Source organism: Muscardinus avellanarius, assembly GCF_963383645.1.
Source record: "Muscardinus avellanarius genome assembly, chromosome: 3".
In the NCBI taxonomy this organism is placed as follows: domain Eukaryota; kingdom Metazoa; phylum Chordata; class Mammalia; order Rodentia; family Gliridae; genus Muscardinus; species Muscardinus avellanarius.
Window position 1 is genome coordinate 35,583,785 of NC_137788.1, and position 21,788 is coordinate 35,605,572.

The window sequence follows — 21,788 nt, forward strand, 5'->3', positions numbered from 1 at the left end:
CCCTCCCTCCTGCTCGATCGCTCTCTCTCTCTCCCTCCCTCCTCCCTCCCTCCCTCCCTCCCTCCCTCCCTCCCTCCCTCCCTCCCTCTCTCTCTCTCTCTCTCTCTCTCTCTCTCTCTCTCTCTCTCTCTCTCTCGTACTAGGGATTGAACCCAGGGGCATTCTGCCTTCAAGCTACACCCCCAGCCATATTTTTCTTCTTTATTTTGAAAGGTCTCATTAATTTGCCAAGGGCCTCACTTTGAGTCTTGCCACAAACCTGCAATCATGCTGTCGTGGCCTCCCAAGTACTGAGATTACAAGCGTGCACCACCATGCCCAGCAACAAGTAAAAATCTTTAAAGCTAGAAATAGTTATTAGTGAAGAGTAATCAATTAAATGACCTTTTAAGGCAGTTTGCTGAATGAAGAGGAGGTAATTATAAATAGATTTTTGCCTTCAAAGTTACTTACCTTTCACAAAGGAAAATGCTGCACGTTTCCTCGTGTTTGGTAGTACAATGGTTTGGATATACACTGTCCCCTGTGAATGCTCTTGTATGGCAAGGGAACAATGTTCAGTGGTGAAATAATCGAATCATAAGGGTTCTGACCTCATCAGTGGATATGGACTAGTGGGTTTTGGGATGGTAGGTAGGCAGGTCGGGTTTCACTGAAGGAGGTCGGTCACTGGTGTGTGGCCTTGGGGATTATCTATATGTGTCCCTCAGCCCTGCCCCCGTGGTTCTGCTTCCTGCCACCATGCCCTGAGCTCTGGAGATGTGGCCCAGCCTATCATGGACTAAAACCTCCAAAACTGTGAGCAAATAAATCTTCCTTCCTCTAAAGTGTGGTTGTCAGGTTGTCATTTTGGGTTACAGCCTTGAGGATGCGGACTGAAACAGGCAGCCAAGTGATGGTGTTATCGGTAACTGTTAACTGAGGGCTTATTCTCAGCTGAGAAATTAAATGAACTGAGGACTGTAGTAAGTGAGGAGTAACTGCCTTTCCCAGGAGCCCGAGTCCAGATCTTGACTAGGACCGTGCGCCTGGTGTGGATCTTCGGCTTTCAGATGTGCACTCAGGCGCCTCCTGCAGTCACGCCTTCCCGGTGGCTTGGTACTTCATTTGGCTTCCTAGAAAAAGGAATTGAAAGGGTGTTGTGATGGTTAACTTTATATGTCAACTTTATTGGGCCATAGGATGCCCAGATATTTGGTGAGACCTTATTTCTAGATGTGTTTGAGGGTATTCCCAAAAGATTAGCATTTGATTATATTTTGAGTAAAGCACATTACCATACCCACTGTGAGGCGGCATCTTCTATTCAATGTTGAAGGACTGGACAGAACAAACCAAGGAAGAGGGAGAATTCTCTCTCTCTCATCTCTCTCCTCTCTCCTCTCTCCTCTCTCCTCTCTCCTCTCTGTCTGTCTCTCTGTCTCTCTTTCTCTCCTCTCCCCCTGCTTGAGCTGATGCTTTCAAACTGGGGCTTACACCACCACCGCTCCTCAATCTCAGACCTTCAGACTCAGACTAGAGCTTATACATTGGACTGTCTCTCCTCATGCCATTAGACTTAGTGTGGAGCGTACACCATCGCTTCTATTTCTCAGGCCTTGGGACTTGAACGAGAACTATTCCACAAGCCTTCCTGAGTCTCCAGCTTAGAGATGGCAGATCACAGGCTTTTGAGCCTCCACATTTGTATAAGCCAGTTCCTCATATAACTCTCTCTTTTCACGCGCGCGTGTGTGTATAAAATCAACTAGTTCTGTTTCTCTGGTGAGCCCTAATACAGATAGAAACAAGCATTTGAGTGCCAACAATGTTGTACTGACTCCACTGGAGATTTGACATGGCTCATAGAAGGCTAAAAGAAATTCCAGGAGGTAAGGAATCAGTCCCCTTGTTGTGCAAAGAGGGAAACCAAGATCACAAATTAATAATTGTGGAAGTGAAAATTTAAAATTGCAGCCTGACTACAAAACATGTCTTTTTGCCACTGTGGTTTTTTTATTTATTTATGTGTGTGTGTGTGTGTGTGTGTGTGTGTGTGTGTGTGTGTGTGTTACTGGGGATTAAACCCAGGGGCATTCTACTTCTAAGATACACCCCACCCCTATTCACTAAGTTGCAGAGAGCCTCACTAAGTAGCTGAGACTGGCTGCGAACCTCTGATCCTCCTATCTCAGCCTTCCAAGTACTAAGAAGCGTGTGCCACACACCCAGCTGCCACTGTGATTTTTAAACTGTGCTCCAGAGACCCTTGATGCTTCACACATACACAGCTGTAGGTCTTCTGCCTCCTCAATAATCATAGAAGCCTCCATTCTGGACACTCTGTACTTGGCTTCCCCATAAGCAGTATTTTGAAAGCCAAAAGGTGCTAGGCATGCTTGCGCTGGCACATGCTTGTAATGCCAGTACCCAGGAGGCTGAGACAGGAGAATCAGAGATTCAAGGCCAGCCTCAGCAACTTAGTGACACTCTCAGCAACTTAGCATGATTCTGTTTCAAAATTTAAATATTTTAATAGGCTGGGGATGTAGCTCATCGGTAGAATGAATGCCCCTGGGTGCAACCCCTGTATAAGAAAGAAAAGAAGGGAGCAAGGGAGGAATCTCGTGGTTTATAAAGTAAAATAATCTAAAAATCATCCCTATATCAAACAGACTAAGATGTGACTGTGGTCCTTGCCCATTGCTGTATGCCAACAGATCGGCCACTAGCTAGACCGCTGCGGCGCTGAGTACGCGTGCTCTCAGAGGAAACGTGGCTGGAATGACAATAGCCAGGGCATACTGAGCAATTGTGTGCCGCGACTGTTCCAGGTGTCTTACAAACATAATCTCATGCAATCCCTGAAATAGCCCCCTCTCAGGAATACAGTAGTATTCCCATTTCCTATTTGTGAGAGTTTAAGGGAATTCGGTCACAGAATCAGAGTCAGGAGCTCATTCATGCTTATCCCATCCTAGAGCCCAATTTCTATGCAATATCAACACCTGGGGATTAAGAGATTTGAGTAGGGGATTTGTTATAATTTCTGGAGGCCATAGCATGCTCAGTACTGCGTGTATAAACTACTTCCCTTACCTCCAAGCTGCACTCCCAACCCTTTTTATTCCTTCTTTCAAAACTGAGTCTTGCCGGGCGTGGTGGCGCACGCTTGTAATCCCAGCATTTGGGAGGCTGAGACCTGGAGGATCGTGGTTCGCAGACAGCCTCAGCTACTTAGTGAGGCCCTTTGCAACTCAGTGAGACCCGGTTTCACAAATAAAAAAAAAATAATAATAATAATAAATAATAATAAATAGGGCAGGGGCTGTAGCTCGGAGGTCAAATGCCCCTGGGTTCCATCCTCAGACCCACAAAAAAAAAAAAAAAAAAAAAAAAAAAAAAAAACCTGAATCTTGCTACGTCACTGAGAGTCTCACTAAATCTCTGATGCTGACCTCAAAACCTGCAGGCCTACGGCCTCAGCATCCAAAGCCAGGGATTACAGGTGCGCACCCTGTGCCCGGCTTGCCATCTCATTTGACTGTGTCTAAGGGAGGGGACAGCAGTGATGCCCGTCATACTCTGACTTAGAGGTATGCTTTGCTTTAGAGCATTAAATGACACCCCACCACCTTTCAGATAATAGAACACTGAGAATGGAGCATTCTGAGCTGTTTAACTGCTTCTCCAGAGTCATACCGAGGCATACCCCATGCCAAGGAGACAACTTGCTAATGAATCATTAGTTTTCCTCTTTCTTTATTGCTGGCTGACAGGTAAGGTGGGCGCCCCTTCGGCTCCCCAGTGATCTATATATCCTAATCCTCATTGCCCACGGTATTTTCTATCCCTTGCCTGTGTTTTTCTGCTTTAAATTGGTCATAGATCTCAGTTTAGGAAATACATAAATTGCCTAAAGGTATAACTATACTCAGTGTGCCACAAATGATGGTAAACTGCAAATATAAATTTGTAAAATATATTTAAATACTTTCAAATATGTTTTTAAATTAAAACACAAATTTAAAATATAGCAATATATACATTAAATACACATTGTTTTTATAAATTCAAGATATAGTCTTTGGATAAGTTATTTTTAAAAATTATAACATTGAGATACACAATATTCGCCGGGCGTGGTGGCGCCTGCTTGTAATCCCTGCGCTTGGGAGGCTGAGACAGGAGGATTGCCCGGGTTCGAAACCAGCCTCAGCTACTTAGTGAGGCTCTCAGCAACTTAGTGAGACCCTGTTTCCAAATAAAATATAAAATGGGTCTGGGAGTATAGCCTGGAGGTAGAAAGCCTCTGGGTTCCACCCCCAGTACCACCAAAAATAAATAAATAAATATTAAAAAAATAAAATGCACAATATTCTTATATTTACACAAAGAAAGTGAAGGGAATTTTTAAAGAGTTGAGATGTCTCCCTTGCTTTTGCGGAGGCGTCCTGTGGTGTAAGGGTGAGGCTGAGCGAGCTCTTGCCTTGGGCATTGAGTATGTCAGCGTGTCATGTGCAGATCTGAAAACTGTTCACCAGTGCCGATGTTAGCTGATGAGGAGGCTGATGAAGAGGGAGGAGGGAAAGGAAGAAGAAGGAGGGACAGGAAAATATATCTTTACACCACTGGACAGGAGAAATTATAAAAGTTCCCTTGGGTTTTAGCATCCATTTTCTAGTAACAGGGTCCTGTCTCCGCCTCCCAAGCGCGGGGATTACAAGTGTGCGCCACCACACCCGGCCAGTCCTCATTCTTTCTAACTCATCAGTTTGAGATCACTCTTCCTGTTTTGTTGATATTTAACATGAGAATGGTAAGTTGCAGTTTGACTCATACAGAACCGTCAGGATGGTGTAGTGTGATTTTCTAGTGCTCGTTCCCACAGGCTCGGCTGCCAAACAACAGCAAGAGCTCAGATCCAAACAGAGGCAGCTCATAATCAACACAGCTGGTCCAAGACCAGCTAAGAGGTAAAACCTGTATGTTAAAAGAGATTTCAGAAGCCAGGCATGGTGGTGCACACCTGTAACCCCAGCACTTGGGAGCTGAGACAGGAGGATCACAGACAGGAATGAGACCAGCCTCAGCAACTAGGGAGACTCTTGTTTTGTGTGTGTGTGGTACTGAGGATTGAACACAGGGGCATTCTACCTCTGAGCTATACCCCCAGACATATTTTATTCTTTGAGTTTGAAATGGGGTCTCACTAAGTTGCAGTGGATCTAATTAAGTTACCAAGGCTGGCAACAAACCTGCGATCCTCCTGTCTCCGCCTCCCAAGTACCGGGATTACAAGAGTGTGCCATCATACCTGGGTCCCTACTTCTGTTTTTTTTTTTTTTTTTTTTTTTGGAGGGGTGGTACTGGGGATGGAACCCAGGGGCTGTTCTATCTCCGAGACCTATTTTCTACTTTATTTGGAAGCAGGGTCTCACTAAATTGCTGAGAGCCTCACTAAGTAGCTGAGGCTGGCTTCCAACCTGTGTGATCCTCCTGTCTCAGCCTCCCAAGCGCGGGGATTACAAGCGTGCGCCACCACGCCTGGCTCTGGGTCCCTGGTTCAAATAAAAAAATTAAAAGGGTTGGGGTGTAGCTCAGAGGTAGAACGCCCTCGGGTTCAACCCTCAGTATCACAGAAAGAGATTAATTTCAGAGGTATACTTGCAGAGAAGGATGCTTCAGAACTATAGCTCATATTTTTAAAAATAACACTTGTATGTATTGCTTAAGAAAGACAGCTCATAGTTTTAAAAATAAATAAATATCTATATATGGTACTGAGGTTCCTGGAAGCCCTTCTACTTCCGGGCTACACTCCCAGACCAATTTATATTTTTATTTAGAAACAGGGTCTCAAGCCAGGCGTGGTGGTGCATGCTTGTAATCCCAGCACTGGGGAGGCTGAGATGGGAGGATCATGGTTTGCGGACAGCCTCAGCTACTTAGTGAGGCCCTCTGCAACTTAGTGAGACCCTGTTTCAAAATAAGGAATAAAAAATTGGGCAGAGGGTGTAGCTCAGAGGTCAAATGCCGCTGGGTTCCATCCCCAGACCTGCAAAAAAAAAAAAAAAAAAGAAACAGGGTCTCTTAAACCAGCAAGGCTGGCGTTGAACCTGTGCAATCCTCCTGTCTCAGCCTCCCAAGCGCGGGGATTACAAGCATGTGCCACCACACCCCGCCACATGTATGTTTTTAACTGATGGTTTATTTGGATTAGGATTACCATCTTTAGAGCCTGAATTGTCAGTAATTTAGGAAGATAGAAACAAAACTGCATGAAAGGGCAGGAGACACTTACAGTCCAAGATTTGAATGAGGTAAGACATACAGATAATTTTTTGGTTACATTTTCTATTATAGGTGAAACCAACCTGATAAAGATGCTCAAAAATTACTAGAAATAAAGAGAAACCACACTTCTAGTAATGTTAAATATATGTACTACAGTTATGAAACAAGGTCTCACTAAGTTGCTGAGAGCCTCACTAAGTAGCTGAGGCTGGCTTCAAGCCTGTGTGATCCTCTTGACTCAGCCTCCCAAGCGCAGGGATTACAAGCGTGCACGACCTCGCACGCCTGGCTAGCTTGCTGTTCTTGACATACCAGTGGCGGGGGTAGAAGTGCCAGGCTTGTGCTGCTGTCTTTCCGGCCAAGCCAAATGCAGACAGTTCATGAGGCAGATGTGCACTTCCAGGGGAGAGCGTGGTCACCCAGAGAACAGGCTCTGTGTTCACTAATGTGCATTTTGATTTCAGTTGGATTTCCTGATAGAATATTGTACACAAGAGAAAATGTACTTTGATAGGTCTGAATAGAGGAGATAGTAAAAATAAGGGGCCGGGCATGGTGGCGCATGTTGTAATCCCAGTACTTGGATGCCTGTACTTGGAGGATCACAGTTTCAAGACCAGCCTCAGCGAGATCCTGTTTCAAAATAAAAAATAAAATAGGGTTGGGGGTGTAGCTCAGGGGTATAATGCCCCTGGGTTCCATCCCCAGTAACACACTCACACACACACACACACACACACACACACACACACACAGAGTTTTTAAATTCTACTTGAGTTTGAATCCGGTATTACTGACTATGTACCACCAAAAAAAAAAAAAAGAGTCATGTTCTATTCTTTCCAAGATGGCTATAGTATAGGAGAAATATCACTGTATTTAACAGTTGTATAAATAAGCTTAAGAGCCGGGCGTGGTGGTGCATGCTTGTAATCCCCGCACTTGGGAGGCTGAGACAGGAGGATTGCGCAGGTTCGAAGCCAGCCTCAGCTACTTAGTGAGGCTCTCAGCAACTTAGTGAGACCCTGTTTCCAAATAAAATATAAAAAAAAAGTCTGGGAGGATAACCCCGAAGAAGAAAGCCTCTGGGTTCCACCCTCAGTACCACCAATAAATAAACAAACAAACAAATAAATAAATAAATAAATATAAATTTTAAAAAATAAATAACCTTAGAGAGAAAAATGTTTGATATGAACTATAGTACTCTAAACTAGTTTTCCTATCTTCATGCATCCCCACCATGACTTAGTCTTTGAATTAGGCAGGAAATGGTTATTGCCAAAATTTATAGGAAACACTGCTATCGTAGATCAAAGGAATTATGTGAAATGCTTTTTACAGATGTTGAAAATGAGCCAAGAAAAAGTCGAAACATTTGAAAGTGATCTGCCTGAAGAACGAGAGAAGACAAACCAATTGGCATCTGGTTTTGTTACTATGCAGAAGGCCTTGAAAGTTGATAGTGAGGTATTGCCATTCAGGATGTGGTTTTCCTGATTTAGGGATCTTATGTTCATTTATTTTGACTTAAAGTAAAACTATTTATCTTAGCTGGGGCTGCTATTACACATGCCACAGACTAGGTGAATTAAAGAATACAATATTTGCCAGGCATAGTGGTGCATGCTTATAAACCCAGTACTTGGGAGGCTGAGACAGGAGGATTGCAGGTTTGAAGCCAGCCTTAGCAACTTTGTTGAGGCCCTCCGCAACTTAATGAGACCTTATTTTATTTTATTTATTTATTTTTGTGGGTCTGGGGATGGAACCCAAGGGCATTCGACCTCCAAGCTACACCTCCTGCCCTGTTTTTTATTTTGAAGCAGGATCTCACTAAGTTCCCAAGGGCCTCACTAAGTAGCTGAGGCTGTCCACAAACCACGATCCTCTGGTCTCAGCCTCCCAAATGCTGGGATTACAAGTGTGGGCCACCACACCCGCCTGGGTAATGAGACCTTATTTTAAAATAAAAGACTAGCCAGGCATGGTGACTCATGCTTGTAATCCCAGTGCTTGGGAGGCTGAAACAGGTGGATCGCACAGTTTCAAAGCCAGCCTGAGCTACTTAGTGAGGCCCTCAGCAACTTAGTGAGACCTTGTTTCCAAATAAAGTATAAAATAGGTCTGGGAGTATAGCCCGGAGGTAGAAAGCCTCTGGGTTCCACCCTCAGTACCACAAAAAAAATAAATAAATAAAAGAATAAAATAGGACTAGGGGTATAGCTCAGAGGTAGAACACCCCTGGAATCACTCCCCAATAACACACACACACACACACACACACACACACACACACACACACACGTTTATATTCTACTCCTACATTTCAGGAGGCTGATAAGTTCTGGGTAAAGGTGCAGACCTCTTCCTGGCTTGCAGAAAGACATTTTCTTGTGTCTCTCCTTCCACCATGCGTATCCTCACGATGGAAGGAGAGCACGTGCTTACGTCTTGTCTTATAAAGGTACCTATCAAGTTAGGGTTCCCCGTAAGGCCTCATCTGAACCTTACCATTCAAGATTCCTTTTTAGAAACATTATACCTTTAGCTGGGGACGTAGCTCATGGCTGAGCACTTGCCTCGCCCGTGGGAGGCCCTGGGCTTAGTACCCAGTATTGAAAACAAATATATGTTTTTTTGTTTTTGTTTTTTTGGTGGTACTGGGGGTGGAACCCAGAGGCTTTCTACCTCCGGGCTATACTCCCAGACCTATTTTATATTTTATTTGGAAAGAGGGTCTCACTAAGTTGCTGAGAGCCTCACTAAGTAGCTGAGGCTGGCTTCGAACCCGTGCGATCCTCCTGTCTCAGCCTCCCATGCGCAGGGATTACAAGTGTGCACCACCACGCCCGGCCCAAATATATGTTTTGAAAGAAAAGGACTTCATGAAAATCAGGAGAGAGGCCAGTAGAGAAGTGGGAGGAGGTCAAGGAAGGAAGGAAGGAAGGAGAAAGAAAGAAGAAAGAGAGAAGAAAGAAAGAAAGAAGGAAGGAAGGAAAGAAAGAAAGAAGGAAGGAAAGAAAGGAATGAAAGATTATGCCTCTTAGGGGAAACTTTCTTGTTTAATTCCATTAAGATATCTTCATTTCTTACTCAGGAATTGCAAAACTCAAAGTCCGAACTTACATGCCTTTATAATGAAATTCAAAGTCTCCCAGGAACAGAAAGCAGAGACCATCTTTTAATAGCATATGACCTCCTTCAAAGAGAGAATACTGAATTAGAAACAAAGGTGAGGCTGAATTATTAAGTATTTAAATGTTCAATATATAGTATATATGTGGGAAGGTTAAAAGGAAATTAACTTTCAGTAGGAGATGACTTAGAAATTAGAGTTCCTTTTATTATTTTTATTTTTCAGTACTGGGGATGGAACCCAGGGGCACTCTACCTCTGAGCTACACCCCCAGCCCTATGTTTTATTCTTTCTTTATTTATTTTTCTTGGTGTTACTGGGGGTGGAACCCAGAGGCTTTTACCTCTGGGCTATACTCCCAGACCTTTTTTATATTTTATTTGGAAACAGGGTCTCACTAGGTTGCTGAGAGCCTCACTAAGTAGCTGAGGCTGGCTTCGAACCCGTGTGATCCTCCTGTCTCAGCCTCCCAAGCGCGGGGATTACAAGTGTGAGCCACTACGCCTGGCTTATTCTTTATTTTTAAACAGGGTCTCACTGAGTTGCAAAGGGCCTCACTAAATAGCTGAGGCTGTCTGTGAACTGTGATCTTCCTGTCTCAGCCTCCCAAATGCTGGGATTACAAACATGCGCCACCACGCCCGGCCAAGTTCCTTTTATTATTATACAATAAATTTCTATATAATATGGGTTACAAGTCAAGCTATATTTCAGGATAAGTATTTAGACTTCGACCAGTATGTGGCACTTTGGATTACTTCATGTCTCTTTGACTGTGACTTAGCCTCCCACCAACTTACTTTTGGAGGCCCATAGTCGGCAGGGCAGGGCCGTCCCGGGGCCTGCTGCCCAGGGTAGATGCAGGCACAGCCAGCAGCTCAGCTTTGTCTCTGGGACCTTGTCAGCAAGGTGAGTTTTCATCACATTGTGCAAGTAAAGGCCCGTATCCTTCAAACTATCATCTGAAAACACAAAGGATGAGATAAGAATAAACCACAAAATCCATCAAGACAGATCATTCTCCTGGTAATCTGGCTCTTGCTTCTTTTTTCTCTTTTTAAGTACTTTGTGTTTTAAAACGGAGAGAGAGAAAAGTCACAGAGTATGAACAAAATCCTGTATCACTCCATTTCTCCACCTGTGTCTGGTTGTCTCTCTCCACACGCACGAGCACACACATGCACGAGCACACACATGCATGAGCACACACATGCACGAGCACACACATGCACGAGCACACACATGCACACACTGCCAGGGGGGCTTCTCAGTGGACCCGCTGGGAGTACGTTGGAGACATAATCTCCCTTACTCCTGAATACGCCCACACGCAGTACAACCTTGTAGATTACCACCGCTCAGATCTCAAAATCAAGAAATTAACACTGACCTAGTGCTATTATCTGACCTACAACTTGCATTTAGATTTTACCAGTTATTCCACTCTATAGCAAAATAAGAACCTTTATTTTTTTCTCTTCGTACTGGGGATATTGAACCCATGTTCAATAGCTACACTCCCAGCTTTTTTTTTTTTCTTTTCTTTTTTCTTGAGACAGGATCACTAAGTTGCTAAGACTGACCTTGAACCTGTGAACCTCCTGTCTCAGTATTCCAAGAATTACAGGATTACTATTATTATTATTCTAGGATTACAAGAGTATGCTACCACATATATTAAAAAGACTTTTTTTTCTAGACTGAGATCCAATCCAGATTCATACATTGCATTTATTATGTATTTTAATCTACAACAGTTCCTCAATCTTTGTCTTCCATGACCTTAACATTTTTGAAGAGTGCTATCTAGTTTGGGTTGCTGTACCATAGACCAGGTGTCTTAAACAATGAACATTTATTTCTCACAGCTCCGGAGTATGGGAGCCCAAGCTCAAATGCCAGCAGATCTTGGTGAGGCTACTTTCTAGTTTGCAGACAGCAGTCTTCTTTTTTTTGGTGGTACTGGGGGTGGAACCCAGAGGCTTTCTACCTCCAGGCTATACTCCCAGACCCATTTTATATTTTATTTGGGAACAGGGTCTCACTAAGTTGCTGAGAGCCTCACTAAGTAGCTGAGGCTGGCTTCAAACCGGCGCGATCTTCCTGTCTCAGCCTCCCAAACGCTGGGATTACAGGCTTGCGCCACCACACCTGGCTGCAGTCTTCTTTTTTTGTGGCTGAGAGAGAAGTAGGAGGGAGGGAGGGAGAGGGAGGGAGAGAGAGAGAGGCAGAGAATAAGAAAGTGAGAGAGAGAGAAATCTCTTTCTAATGGATCTCATTGCATCATGAGAGGACTACCCTTGTGGTCTAGTTACTTCCAGTCTCTTCCCAGTGCAATCCCATTGAGGATTAGATTTTTTTTTTTAATTAAAGTAAGCAGTAAGCCTGGTGTGGTGGCGCACACTTGTAATCCCAGCATTCGGGAGGCTGAGACTGGAAGATCGCAGTTTGCAGACAGCCTCAGCTACTTAGTGAGGCCCTCCGCAACTTAGTGAGACCCTGTTTTAAAATACAGAATTAAAAATAGGACAGGGGGTGTAGCTCGGGGGTCTAATACCCCTGGGTTCCATCCCCAGACCCGTAAAAAAAAAAAAAAAAAAAAAAAAGTAAGTATTAAGACTCTCATCAATCTTGTGAGACCTTGTCTCAAAATAAAAATAAAAAAATAGATCTGGGGAGCCGGGCCAGGTGGCGCACGCTTGTAATCCCAGCATTTGGAAGGCTGAGACAGGAGGATCACGGTTTGCTGCCAGACTCAGCTACTTAATGAAGCCCTTTGTAACTCAGTGAGACCCTGTTTCAAAAATAAAGAATAAAAAATAAGGCTGGGGGTGTAGTTCAGAGGTAGAATGCCCCTGGGTTCCATCCCCAGTACCGCAAAAAAAAAAAAGGTGGGGGGGGAAGCTGGGGGTGTAGCTCAGAGGTAGAATGCCTCTGGATTCAATACCTAGTATAAAAATTAAAAAAAAAAAAAGTTGGGCGTGGTGGCCCACGCTTGTAATCCTTGTGCTTGGGAGGCGGAGACAGGACGATCTTGATGAAAAAAAATGAAAACTTTCAAAATGTTAAATTAATTGTAATAACACTTCCATTAGGATGTCAGTTTTACTATATAAGCCCATAATTAAGCATTAATTAAATCAGTATATTTTTCACAGCTAACATAAGAATATACAACGTAGAATATTTGCCTTTTCATTTAATTTTACAGATCTTGGAGTTTTCACGAGAATTGGAACAATTAAATCATTTTACTGTAGGGGGAAATTCTGCAACTGCTAATTTAATTACAAGTGAAATTACCTGTAAGGATTTGGTGTTGAATGTACCAATTTTGGAAGTAGGTCAAAGTCTAAAGGAAGAAATAAAGGAACTCTGGTAAATTGAGAAAAGTCCCATATTACATTAATTATTTGGGAGTATATTTTATTTGGCTTGATTATTATAAGAATTTGATATTCATCTCCAATGCTATGATTGGAAAATTAGTTATGTGTTCTCTATATAATTTGACTTTTGATATTCTTTTACATTTTAAAACTCTTTGCTTAAAATAAAGTGTTTTTTTGTTTGTTTTTGGTGGTGGTACTGGGGTTTCTGGAAACCCTTCTACCTCCAGGCTACACTCCCAGACACCTAATTTTTTATATATATTTTTATTTGGAAACAGGGTCTCTTAAGCTAGCGAGGCTGGCTTCGAACCTGCGCGATCCTCCTGTCTCCATCTCCCAAGCGCAGGGATTACAAGTGTGCGCCACCACACCTGGCATAAGTGTGTATTTTTTATTGAAAATTTAGCTGGGCATGGTGGTACACCCATGTAATCCCAGCATTTGGGAGGCCGAGACAGGAGGACCACAGTTCGCAAACAGCCTTGGCCACTTAGTGAGGCCCTTTGCAATTCAGTGAGACCCTGTTTCAAAAATAAAGAACAAAAAAAATAGGGCTGGGCATATAGCTCAGAGTTAGAATGCCCCTGGGTTCCATCCCTTGTACCGCGAAAGAAAGAAAGAAAGAAAGAAAGAAAGAAAGAAGAAAAGAGAAAAGAAAAAGAAAAAAGAAAATTTAGAAAGCTCAGAAAAATGAGATTATAATAACTTATAATTTCTACCATGATGAGATCTTTATTTTTCTTTTTTATTTCTGTATACATACATACACATGTTTGTAGGCTTTTTTCTTACATATTGAAGACTATACTTTTTTTTTTTTTTGGTGGTACTGGGGTTCCTGGAAGCCCTTCTACCTCCGGGCTATACTCCCAGACCTTTTTTATTCGTTTTTATTTTTGGAAACAGGGTCTCTTAAGCCAGCGTTGCTGACTTCGAACCAGCGCGATCCTCCTGTCTCCTATCTCCGCCTCCCAAGCGCGGGGATTACAAGCGTGAGCCACCACGCCTGGTGAAGACTATACTTTAAAGCAAGGCTTGTTTGGGGTTCCGATTTGTTGCTGTTCTTATTTAACATTGTGTCTGATAACTAAATTTTGAGAAGCTTTCTTTTTTGTTTCTGTATTTTATTTGTTTTTATTTCTGTTTGTTCACCAAAGGTATCTTTTACAGAAACTTTTAAGTCTTTAGGCAAATGAACTACTCTGCTTTAGCACAAAAAATTACAATGATTTAAAAAGTTAATAGATACAACTAAATTATTTTGTCTGAGCAAAAGCCTACAACTAAATAATTAAAGGGAAACAATATGATGTCAATTTTTACTTAAACACTATAGTAAAGGATACACTCATGCTTGACCTGGGGAAATATAATCTAGATGTAGCCAAATTTATTTCTTCATAAGTATTCTAAGATAGAGATATTTTTGCCAGTTTGAGTGCTTCTAAATTTTGTGCTCTCATAAAAGTTGTTTTGAAATTTAGAGTAAACTCTAAGATTGGCAACCATGAAACCTAGGTGTAGAGTGGGAAAAACATACTGGAGAGAGGGTGGCCAAGGGCCTGGACAGTGTTCACAGGAGTGAAGAACCAAGCAGCTGGGTCACAGCACTGGGTTTGCTGTAAGGAACCAGAAAGCTTAATTCCTAAGACCTGCAACAGTATATTCCAGGGCTTGTAAGGGAGGTTGTTTCAGTGTCTCTATATTAGATGAAATTGAGGTTAAAAAAAATAGGCCAATTAATCCATACCTGAACCACAGATGAAAAGACAGTGGCCTAGATTAGGTAGCAATGAAAATGAAATGGCCAATCTGGAGATTTCACAGGAGGAATTGACATTAATGATCAGAGCTGATCAGGGAACCTCGCCCCATGGGCAGGTGGTGGCCATAATCCATCTGGGGATGGGGACCCACTGGGAAGGTACTGAGCTTCTCCCTGAAGAGACACTGCTGCCACCCTCTCACTGCTGGGACTGTGCAGAGTCCATGGATCTGACATCGGCTCCCCCTCCCCACTTGCCCTGGGGTTTCTGCTTATCTCCTGCACCCCACATAGCTGCCACTTATATCAGGTCTGGAACTGTGTTATCCGCCATATTCTAGGTACTTTTGTCAGATACTGAGGTTACAAAATAAGACACAGTCCCCATCCTTGTGGTCCGCGTAGTCTGATGGGGGAAATAATTAAACAAGGCAGCAATGGATATTATGGGGCACAGAGCAGGGTCCTGGCCCAAGCTAATGAATCGGGATGCATTCCTGCATTCTTAAAGAAGGTGACTAATTTTGGTCCTGAAGTATGGTGAATCAAAGGCTGAGTCTCCCCCAACCTCCCCCACAAAAAAGAATGGGAGAATAATTTTCAAGAGGCATATGACATATGCAGGAAAAAGCATACTTTGTTTATAGTCCTAAAAATGACTCATGCTATAGAATGTGAAAAGAGGAAATGGGGAAAGGGATCATGAGAATGGGGAGATGGGCAGAGGCCACCATGAATTGGAAGGGCTTGTGTTTGTTTGTTTTGTGGTGCTAGGGAGGTACCCAGGGCTTCACTCATGCGGGGCGAGGCTCTACCACTGAGCTTATCCCCACAGCCCTGGCAGGGAGTTTTAGATAATAGGAAACTACTGAGGCTTTACTGGCATGGGGGAGACAAAAACAGCCTTGTGTTTTAGAAAAAAAATTACTCTCCCTGCTGTGTACAAAAGAGAATAGTGATAGGAAAATGAGAGTAGCAAGATCAGTAGCTGCGGGGCCTCAGGAATTACCTTGTTAGATGAGCAAGGGCTCCTGAGTGGCACATGAGGCCCCACCGCCTTGCCTGCCACAGATGCTCCACTTGGATGCGTTTACAGGCCGATTCTGTGTAACATTGTACTTGAAGGATCCTCAGCTCAAAGAAGCTTAAACCCCACTGTGGCCAAGTCCTCTGTTTTCACAGAGGAGGTCTCTGAGACCAAGAGAACTGAAATAGCTGTGTGTGATGGGGGGGTGCTGAGGATGAAACCCAGGGACATTCTACCTCCAAACTATACCCCCAGCCCTATTTTTCTTTTCTTTTTCTTTTTTTTTTTTCTTTTGCGCTACCAGGGATAGGACCCAGGGGTATTCTACTTCCAAGCTACACTCCCAATCCTATTTTTTAGTATTTTTATTTTTATTATTATTTTTTTTTTTTTGTGGTACTGGGGATGGAACCCAGGGGCCTTCTACCTCCAGGCTACACTCCCAGACCTATTTTATATTTTATTTGGAAACAGGGTCTCTTAAGCCAGCTGAGGCTGGCTTCGAACCTGCGCGATCCTCCTGTCCCAGCCTCCCAAGCGCGGGGATTACAAGCGTGCACCACCACGCCTGGCTTAGTATTTTTATTTTTGAAATAGGGTCTCACTGAGTTTCAAAGGACCTCACTAAGTAGCCGAGGTGGTCTTCAAACTGCAATCTTCCTGTCTCAGCCTCCCAAATGCTAAGATTACAAGCATGTGCCACCACACCCAGCCTTTTCTGTTCTTACTTTGAAACAAGGTCTCACTAAGTTGCAGAAGACCTCACTAAGGAGCTGAGGGTGTCTGTGAACCCAGATCTTCCTGTCTCAGCCTCCCAAATGCTGGGATTACAAGTATGCCACCATGCCCAGCCTCAAACCATGTTCTTTTTTTGTGTGTGGGGGTCTTGGGATGGAACCCAGGGGCATTCAACCTCCAAGCTATACCCCCGCCCTATTTTTTTTTTTTTATTCTTTATTTTGAAACCAGGTCTCACTGAGTTTCAGAGGGCCTCACTAAGTAGCTGAGGCTGTCCGCGAACCGTGATCCTCCAGTCTCAGCCTCCCAAATGCTGAGATTACAAGCGTGCGCCGCCACACCTGGTTCCATCTTCTTAAAGAATTTGAGCACCAGCTATAATTTGTGAAACATGCCATGCTAGACTGTCAGGTGACCAAAACAAAAATGTAAGACTGAAGGAACACAAATAAAATGGGGGATAGGGATGTAGCTCTGAGGTAGGCACTTGCCTGGGCTGCATATGAAGCCTTAGGTTTAATCCCCAACACTGAAATAAGTTGGCATGTTTGTGTTCAATCTACTCTTCCTTCCACTCTAACTATTGAAGGGACAGCCCCTCCTCGCGTTTCTGTGACCCACAGTCCCTGGTTCTCCGCCCTCTCTGACTTCTCAGTCTTCTCTACTTGTCCAAGTCCTTTGGCTTCCGTCTGGGATGACCCTCCTCTTCCTTTTCCCATCTCCCTGGATCATCTTATCCAATCCCAACATTTCTGCTCATGTTCTGCATCTGAATCTTCAGCTCGGGCATCTCTCTAGCCTGTATCCACAAGCCCGTCTTGATCCACCAGCCAGCCACCCATTTGCTCCAGTCAGGAAGCCAGACGTGTTCTTTGATTGCTTCTCACCTGGTACATCCACTAATGACTAATCTTATTGCTATTGTCTTTTTTTTTTTTTTTTTTTTTTTTGGTACTGGGGTTCCTGGAAGCCCTTCTACCTCTGGGCTACACTCCCAGACCTGTTTTTATATATTTTTTTTTATTTGGAAACAGGGTCTCCTAAGCCAGCGCGTGCGGCTGGCTTCGAACCCACGCGATCCTCCTGTCTCTGCCTCTCAAGCGCGGGGATTACAAGCGTGCGCCACCACGCCCGGCTGCTATTGTCTTTTAAATTCCTCCAGGATCCATCCTAGTTCTTGTCACCCTTCTTTTTACATGGATTACTACAACAGTCTCATGAGCCGGGCGTGGTGGCGCAGGCTTGTAATCCCCGCGCTTGAGAGGCAGAGACAGGAGGATCGCGCAGGTTCGAAGCCAGCCGCGCGCGCTGGCTTAGGAGACCCTGTTTCCAAATAAAAAATATATAAAAATAGGTCTGGGAGTGTAGCCCAGAGGTAGAAGGGCTTCCAGGAACCCCAGTACCAAAAAAAATAAAAAATAAAAAAATAAAACAGTCTCATGAGTGCTTTCCTGATCACATGGCATCCAGATGATCTTTCTAAAGCACATTAACTGCTTCTGGTATTTCACACATATTATTTATTAAATCATCCTAGAAGTCCTGTGTTTGGGAGGCTGAGACAGGAGGATCACACAGGTTCAAAGCCAGCCTCAGCTACTTAGTGAGGCGCTCAGCAACTTAGTGAGACCCTGTTTCCAAATTAAAATATAAAATAGGTCTGGAAGTGTAGCCAAGAGGTAGAAAGCCTCTGGGTTTCACCCCCAGTACCACCAAAAAATAAAAAATAATAAATCATTCTAGAATACGTTTATGTTTTTCTTTGTTCTCATCTAATACCAACATTCACCCAACATCCATACACACATGCAAATAAATATACACTTTTGTGTGTGGGGTGTGTGTGTGTTCCTGGGGATTGAACCCAGGGGCATTCTACCTCTGAGCTACACCCCAAACCTTATTTTATTTTTATTTATTTATTTATTTATTTATTCTTTATTTATTCATTTATTTATTTTTGCGGGTCTAGGGATAGAACCCAGGGGCATTTGATCTCTGAGCTACAGCTCCTGCCTAATTTATTATTATTATTTATTTATTTATTTATTTTTTTTTTTTTTTTTTTTTTGCGGTTCTGGGGATGGAACCCAGGGGCATTTGACCTCCGAGATATACTCCCTGCCCTATTTTTTTTTTTTTTTATTCTTTATTTTGAAACCAGGTTTCACTGAGTTGCAGAGGGCCTCACTAAGTAGCTGAGGCTGTCCGCAAACCACAATCCTCCTGTCTCAGCCTCCCGAATGCTGGGATTATAAGATTGCGCCACCACGCCTGGCTTATTCTTTATTTTTTGAAACAGTCTCACTGAATTGCAAAGGGCCTCACCGCAATCCTCTGGTCTCAGCCTCCCGAATGCTAGGATTAAAAACGTGCGCTGCCATGCCTGGCTCGCCTGTTTTATTTTTAATTTGAAACAGGGTCTCACTGTGTTGATGAGAGTCTCACTACTTGCTGAGGTTGTCCTCGAACCTGTGATCCTCCGTCTGAGTCTCCCAAATGCTGGGATTACAGGCCTGCACCACCACGCCCAGCTATACACATGCACCTCTACCTTTACATTTGTCTAGCTTGTGCTGCCTTGCTCGTCACGCCACTTGTCCAGTCTAATCACTTGCTTACTAATTTGTATTTGTCACTTCATTCTAAGCCCCTTATGTCAGAGACTATGTCTTACTGTAGCCCTACTGCCTGCCAAACTGCCTAATGCTTACTGAGTGATTTTTGTTTTTTCATCTTCAAAACTTGTGTCCGTCTGCCCAGGGAAATGCTAAAACTTGCAAAACTGTAAAACTCATTTAAGCTGGTTGCCTAGCTGTAAAGAAAAATCTATGATGGGTCATCTCCTTAGATGTGAGTGAAAGGATGACTCACTTGTTATTGTGTTACTGGGGGTTGAACCCAGGATGCTCTATGTCTCTGAGCTATACCCCCAGTCCTATTTTTATTCTTTGTCTTAAAGCAGGGTTTCACTAAGTTATGGAGGGCCTCACTAATTTGCTGAGGCTGGTGGTAAACCTGTGATCCTCCTGTCTTAAAGCTTCCCAAATCCTGGAATTACAAGTATGTGCCACCACACTGTGTGTGTGTGTGTGTGTGTGTGTGTGTGTGTGTGTGTGTGTTGTTTTGTTTTGCAGCACTGGGGATTTAATCTAGGGGCATTCTACCTCTGAGCTACATTCTCCAGCCCTATTTTTTATTCTTTATTTTGAAATAGGGTCTTACTAAGTTGTGGAGGGCCTCACTAAGTAGCTGAGGCTGGCCGCAAAACTGTGATCCTCCGGTCTCAGCCTCCCAAGTACTGGGATTACAAGGGGGGACCACCACATCTGGCTCGACTCATTTGTTTTTAAAGTTTATTAGAGTAAGATAGCTTATCTGCTATAGAATTCAAATTTTAAAAAATCTTTCTTGCAGTACTTTCTTGACTTGTAGATTTTTTTTCTTCCCCATTCTGCTATGATTATAAGCATTTTGATAGTTTGTATCGTTCTATTTGCACCAAGTCCTGAATTAGGAGAAAGTACGCAGAAGGAAATTCCAGAGGAGTCAGTGAAGGAGGGCACTTTGCCAAGAGAGGGGCAGAAGGAGGAGGACTCAGAGCAGAGTGGAGCTGTGAGAAATGAAGAGCGACAGCTGACCATAAAGCCTGAGGAATTTGCCAGGCTTGGAGAAGAGCCAGGCCACCCGAGTCGGAGCCTCTGTCGGTCTCAGAACTCTGGGGAAAGCTCAGACGACAGCAGCACCCAGGTAGGCGCTGCAAACACAGGCTCTCACTGGCTCCATCTCCCAGATTAGCTGTGGACTTAAGGGTCATTTTAAACATCATTAGTGTATATCTGTTTAGCAATAATATAATCATAGCCCAAAGAGTAATAAAATGGCAACTAAAATCTTAACGAAGCCCATCAGTTGATTAGCTTTTCTTATCAAAAGGTTCCATGTAGGCTCAGCAGGTAAAAGCAAATGCTGATTAACTGATCATATCTGGCCCAGACAGGGGGATACAAGAATGTGCCACATTTCCTGTTCCCAGCATGTAGTTTCATGTACAGAGTACTTTCTTTTAGTGGGGAAAAACCTCAAGCTGATTTTTTTTTTTTTTTTTTTTTGCGGTACTGGGGATGGAACCCAGGGGCATTCTACCTCTGAGCAACATCTCCGGCCTTATTTTTTATTCTTTAGTTTGAAACAGGATCTCACTTAAGTAGCTGAGGCTGTCCGTGAACCACAATCCTCCTATCTCAGGCTACCAAATGTTGGGATTACAAGCGCGCGCCACCTACACCTGGCAACTGAATTATTTAAAACATGACTTTTGCCAGGCATGGTGGCGCGCGCTTGTAATCCCCGCGCTTGGGAGGCTGAAACAGGAGGATCGCCCAAGTTTGAAGCCAGCCTTTGCTGGCTTAAGAGACCCTGTTTCTAAATAAAAAAATATAAAATAGGTCTGGGAGTGTAGCCCGGAAGTAGAAGGCCCCTAGGTTCCATCCCCAGTACCACCACCAAAACAAAAAACAAAAAACAAAAAAACATGGCTCTTGCTGTTTACTATAGATCTGCCTGTAGAAGAAATAAAGGAAATGAAGACCAGCCACACTTCAGTTCTTAATTTCACAGGTGTCTCTTGTGAAAAGTAAGATATCCCTACATAACACCTTTCCGGGAATTATTTTGAGATCCACAGAGAAAGACTTCAGTACTCATAAGTAAACCACCTCCAAGTATATACACTTTAATAAAACTCAGCTGCTTCAAATTTGACTTTCTTGAAAAACAATTTTCATCTCTACTCTGGCACAATGACTGGACTGAAAAATGTATCTAGAAAGAATTGTCTGGCTTTTCCTGTCTTCAGCGCAGGCTAAAACTTCTGTCCCATTGGTACAAATGGGGCACTTTTCTTGTATATTTTTGTTTTGGTTTGTCAAACAGTTCTGAAAGGCTGCTGATTACCAATGGTTGAAAGATGCTATCTAATGGTTAAACAAGAAGCTAGAGTGGTGGTCAAGGTTGTTTGCAGAGGGAGGATGACGCAGGTAGAGGTGGAGAGCATCCACAGTAATGGGGGGATATGACCGAGTGCATCTTGGAAGGGCCTGCACGTGTCGCCCTACCTGTCACTGCCTCCAGCCATGTCCTCTATGGACCTTATTTTTTTTTTTTTTTTTTTTGGTGGTACTAGGGGTGGAACCCAGAGGCTTTCTACCTCCGGGATATACTCCCAGACCATATATATATAATATATACAGGGTCTCACAAAGTTGCTGAAAGCCTCACTAAGTAGCTGAGGCTGGCTTCGAACTTGTGCAATCCTCCTGTCTCAGCCTCCCAGAGCAGGGATTACAAGCGTGCACCACCACACCCAGCTTCTATGGACCTTATTTTAAGATGAGGAAAATGAAAGCTAGAAAGACGGAGGACCCGCTCCAGGATTGTCTAATCAACACA

The 21,788-nt window shown here is 43.5% G+C and overlaps 1 protein-coding gene across 1 annotated transcript in view; it reads left to right on the forward strand.

Annotated features, from left to right (window-relative positions):
* The window catches only part of CCDC30 (coiled-coil domain containing 30), a gene marked incomplete at both ends in the record, with an annotated part of 95,558 nt that overhangs the window by 16,354 nt on the left and 57,416 nt on the right, over positions 1 to 21,788 (forward strand). The window contains 4 exons of the mRNA XM_080691392.1: positions 7,621 to 7,746; positions 9,377 to 9,511; positions 12,627 to 12,793; positions 19,844 to 20,087. Coding sequence (XP_080547518.1) covers positions 7,621 to 7,746; positions 9,377 to 9,511; positions 12,627 to 12,793; positions 19,844 to 20,087 — 672 coding nt within the window. The remainder of the gene's footprint in view (positions 1 to 7,620; positions 7,747 to 9,376; positions 9,512 to 12,626; positions 12,794 to 19,843; positions 20,088 to 21,788) is intronic.